Source organism: Photinus pyralis, unplaced genomic scaffold, assembly GCF_008802855.1.
Source record: "Photinus pyralis isolate 1611_PpyrPB1 unplaced genomic scaffold, Ppyr1.3 Ppyr1.4_LG6, whole genome shotgun sequence".
NCBI classification, from domain to species: Eukaryota; Metazoa; Arthropoda; class Insecta; order Coleoptera; family Lampyridae; genus Photinus; species Photinus pyralis.
Window position 1 is genome coordinate 19,055,793 of NW_022170663.1, and position 5,113 is coordinate 19,060,905.

Sequence of the window (5,113 nt, forward strand, 5' to 3'; positions counted from 1 at the left end):
GTTTTAAGCTTCATTTACATTCAATTCAAACACGAATTACTTCAATTCAGAAAGTAGTCATCATTTACATTACAAAGAAATTTATAGGTTAGGTCTAACAAAACAAACACATTTGTGTTGCTTTGGTTAATAGGTGTATTCTTGTAGAACTGTACCCTTTTGCTTGTGGGTATTGCAGGGTAATTGCAAATATGTTGTAAAAACATTTCATCATTAAAAGGTATGACCACATTTGTAAAGTCTATATATTGTCACTATCTTCAACCAACTCATCTTCAAACATACTTTTTCCTACTTTACTCCTTAAAAGTACACAAATATAACATAAGAAATACAGAAAAAATAAAACTATAACATTAAAATTTGGAATTACTAAATTGCGTGCTTGCACTAGTCAAGCTGCTTGACGAAATTCGAATTGCACTTCGGCTTACTTTTAAATTAAGTTGGTTTGTAAACGATACTGTGTGCTGCCACCATGGCACCATATGACAAGAAAGTAAATTTTACAATTAATTCAATATGGAATTGAATGTAAATGAAGCTTTACTGTTTGAAAGTTAACATTTTGAGGTTAGGACAATACTGTTGGTGAAAAAGCTGGTCACTTTAAACGACCGAGAATTTTTAAAAATGACACGATCATTTTTAAGCACTTTTGTGGTCACCTTGAGCATTTATAAAAGTGACGACCATATCACTACAGTAAAAAACAAAACTCCAGGGGTCTATAACACAAACTATACAATTGTAACAATAGTCTACAAGTTACAAGTAATCTGCCCGTAACTATAACCTATAATATAGGAGGATAGTCTGCTATAACGACAAGTCCTAATGAATTCGGAATTCGGTAGGTACCTATATGGAAATAAGTTGTGTTGTAGGCCCCAGGTGATTAAGGAAAAAATCACCCACAGAAACAATTATCATGAAATCAGAAGCATAGTAATCTTTATGATGGGAGTGGTCTCAAAAAGCTCGCCACAACCAAATAATGTTTAAATTGTGATTGTAACCGCATCAACATCTGTATACAACTGACAAAATACTAAGCAGTACAACAATGAAACAAAATGACACAAAGATTCACTAGAAATATAGCATCTGTTATGAGTACTTTTTTGAATGTACATGTACGATTGTGGTAGGTAGGTAGGAACTATTTCAACCAGCATCCATGAAGGTTTTGGTAAGACTCATATAGTATTTTATATTATAAATACAATGGTACTTACTTATAAGAGTTATAAGCTTGACTGGTGATGGACTAAAATGCTCTCGCTCCTTGTGTCGGCATGGTCTTTCAAGTGGACACGTCATAATGCGCGTACTTATTTGTGAGCACTAATTAGTGCAACTACAGCTAATAATACACTCTTAAGTGTCTCCTCTTTCTTGCCACGTATGACATAGGTATACCATCCATCTTGAAACCTTTGACTTTTCCATGGTAAGGTTAACATTCCTCATAATTACGTGAAGAGGAAATTGGCAATTAGTAGAATTTGAAATAAATGAAATATTTGATTTCTGTTGTTGTGACGGTTGTAACGGCGGATGTTACAATGAATTCGACTCCAACGAACCTCTAATTCATTTTAATATACGTCTCAATTCAATTGAGGTGTTATGTAATTATATTAAATATGTTCCGGCTAGCTGTCCTCTTCTGGCTTCTTACAGAGAAGGGTAAATGGAATAAGCAGTCAATGATATTTATTAAGAAATGAAACGGTTCCTTTTTTAGAGTTTTGTAAAGCAAATGATTAAAAGTTCATTTGTAGAAACACACTTCACATTGATAAGAAATATTCAAAGGTACTAAAAGAGAATGAATTGTATTTTCATAAACACCCTGTATAATTAAAAAAAAAAACAAATACCTAGAAGAATTTTCAGGCGCAGTCTAAAAATTATACCAGCAAAATGGGGTCCACAAACACCAAATTGATGCAACATTGCAAGTAGGAGGTTAAATAGTCTTTACATAAATGTACCAGATTAAACAGTGCTTGAACACAAATTTCTTTCCACTATTAAATACAAGAAACTAAGATGCTAGTTGAAACATACAACACGGCAAATAACAACAATGGCAAAACGACGACGCAATAAAACGAAAATCGTTCATAAATACCGTCAATGTTCTTGTACTCGCAATTATACATGAGCTCCCTTCTCTTTCTCGATGCAGAATGCAATAGGTTCCATCTCCCACTCTTATTTTAAAAAAATTGCACGGACCGGCTACAGAATCCGTAGCTTTCTTACCCCACTCGATCAACTCCTATTCTGATACCCGACCCACCATTGGCCGAGCTGTTTTCCGCTCACGAGCCCTTTTCCGCTCCTGAGCGTTGTTTTCGCTCGTGAGCGCTTTTAACCGCCCTCAAACGCTGAAGGATTAAGCGCCGCTCGCGAGCGTTATTTCCGCTCACGAGCACTTTTCCCGGGCACTTGCGATAAACCGCTCGAGCACTTTTAGCTCGGAACTCGCAAGCGGTTTCGCTTTGCAAAACAGCTTGATGCTCGCGACCATTTTTGAGACAATTAGAGGGCTCGTTGCTTGATTAGTTTTTTAGAACGTTCGACCCAGCTCTGCTTAGAAGTCACTGTATAAAGGTCATTTATGGAAATCGTTGAAAACTGTGTCGGTATATCAGTGTTTAAATATTGCAAATTTATCATTTAACAAATTTATTGATTAATCAAGATTATTACTTAAGATGTAAAAACATTTAATTTCCATTATCTTACATTCTTATATGAGCAATATACAATTTAACTCAAATAAATAAACAAAAATGCAAAGTAATGACAATAGTCATCCTTTTTTATCATTCCATCCACTCTAAATCAGTAAGATGCACTTGTGAAAAGTTGGTATATCACTTTGCTTATAATAGCCCCAACTTTTTTGTTTACCTTCCCGTGCTGCAACGTTGCCAATAAGTTTTGGCCAACACTTCCGCCTTTTTCTTGATATGCCATATTTAAATGTCTAGGCGTTGGATATTGTTCCACAATTGCTAGCGCTTTGTCAACAGACATCCCTTTCAATTGTAACAATTGCCGTATGAATAGTTCTTGAACTTTAAAATCCTGTACACAAATCTCATAAAATGGACATATACGTAGCATATAATAATACTTACATGAGTTTTAGAAGCTCCTTGATTGAACTCTGTGAACGTCATCAACGATATTAAATCATCATCCACGTTTACCTCAGAAAGATTCTGTTTGGGGCAGCTAATAAGTGTTTTATTCTGGAAGTAAGAATTGCTGCTTGCAAATACATAATTAACCAAAAGTAAATAAGTACCCGCCAATAAACGTAGAGCTTTGACAAACACAATCATACCAGTTTAGCCGCCCAATTTGAAAAATGTGTGATTAATAACTTTTGTAATTACCTGTGGAGATATTTTTTCTGGAAATAATGCTTTTCTGTCCAAAAAAAACACTCAGGCATTTTTATTCTATATTCATTATTATTCTGTAATTCTACGACAACTTATTAATTCAGACACACCTATTTTACTTAAGTCAGTTTGTCCTAAGGTTATACATCCTTACTTCTACTTCAACTATATAATTGCATAATTCAAACCATACCTTGTAAATATTTCCTAAGACTGAAGTAAAGGTGGCAAAATAATTAACAGTTCCTCTAACATCGTCAGTAAACTTCACATTAAAACCATCTTGGATGTAAGTATTCGTTGCGGCCTGATATAAACTGCCAATGGGCAAACCAACATGAGTATTTGATCCATGACTCTCAATCAAATAAATCACGTTTTGTATACCACATTGCTTTAGCCTAAACTTTTGTTCGTGGAATCGACCATCCTTTATACTGTGACTTAAATCGTCCATTCTTTTCCTTTCAACTACATAGGGTAAAACTAATTCTTGATTCGTTTCTTTATGTCGGGCGATCCAGGTATAGTCTCCTACTTTTAAGTGTCTCGATTCAAACAGTACGTCTAAATGTGCCAATTCTGTAAGGGTTGCATTATCTAGTGGTCCGCTTGAATTCCTACAAGTGATTGTTTTGATTTTGTAAGAAACCGTAATAAAAATAAATCACGCTTACCCTGTGGTTTCTTGTTTATCAACCAACAATATAATGTCAAAAGTGAATGGGGCAAAAATAAATGAATCTTCTTGAGTACTAGTACTCGAACACGATGGAGCTTCGATCTCCTTATCTAACTCAACATTTGCATCACTCTGTACCACATTAGTTTTCTCTGCACATTTTGCATTAGTTTTCTTTGCAGTCTTGACTTTTGTGGAGCTTTTCTCACTATTAACATTGTTCTTCGGTGGTTCTCCAACTTGATTGTCCTTTGTTGAGTACAATTTATGTGCGAGAGCAGCACCTTCTTCCGTTAATGAATACTTGGCGGGATTAGATCTTTTAATTACTAAATGTTTATCGAGCAGTGTTTTCATTGATGACCATGCCGTGTAGAAACTTCCTGGATCTGGTTTAACAAAAGACTTATCTGAAAGATGCTGACCACCTTTGATAATATCAATTTTAAACATATAACCGCAATAAGAAGGTTCCAAACTTTTCTCAAACATAGCAATTAATATAGCATAGGGACCAGAACGCCACTGTGGTACATATTCCCTGCCACCAATGGAATTTTTTCGGTTTGTTGCTGCTCCACCTTCTACGTTACTGTTTAGGTTCTTATTGTGTTCCACTAACTTTTTATCCAACATACTGCACAATTTTTCGCCAAAGCCTTTTAGTAGTTTACAGTCTCTTCCAGATTGCAATGGCAAGGGATATTTTCTTAAAGATTCCAATGCTTTCCCATAGCAATTTTGCATCTTTGAATTAGTTTCAATTGCCTTATCTCTCCATTCAATTAACCACTGTTCAAATAGAGGATTTGGGGTCTTCAATTTCACAGTTACTCTTCCGCTCATATCTGTAGTAAGTTGCTGCAAGGTAGAGTTGCTGAAAGACAGAGCCTGAAAGACAGAGTCACAGGAGATAATTGCGAAAAAATACTTCCACTACCGTTATTTATTTTCTACTGACTTAACCAGTTAACCTAACTTTTTTAAATCCTGTATTACCGGG

At 35.2% G+C, this 5,113-nt stretch overlaps 1 protein-coding gene across 1 annotated transcript; it reads right to left on the reverse strand.

Annotated features, from left to right (window-relative positions):
- Positions 1-2,724: 2,724 nt before the first annotated feature.
- LOC116175013 (crossover junction endonuclease MUS81) lies at positions 2,725-5,113 on the reverse strand. Its single transcript, XM_031493054.1, has 5 exons — positions 5,051-5,113; positions 4,106-5,001; positions 3,622-4,048; positions 3,159-3,272; positions 2,725-3,105 (listed from the first exon to the last, which is right to left on the reverse strand). The coding sequence occupies exons 2-5, from the start codon at positions 4,954-4,956 to the stop codon at positions 2,860-2,862; spliced, it is 1,638 nt and encodes a 545-aa protein (XP_031348914.1). The 5' UTR covers positions 4,957-5,001; positions 5,051-5,113; the 3' UTR covers positions 2,725-2,859.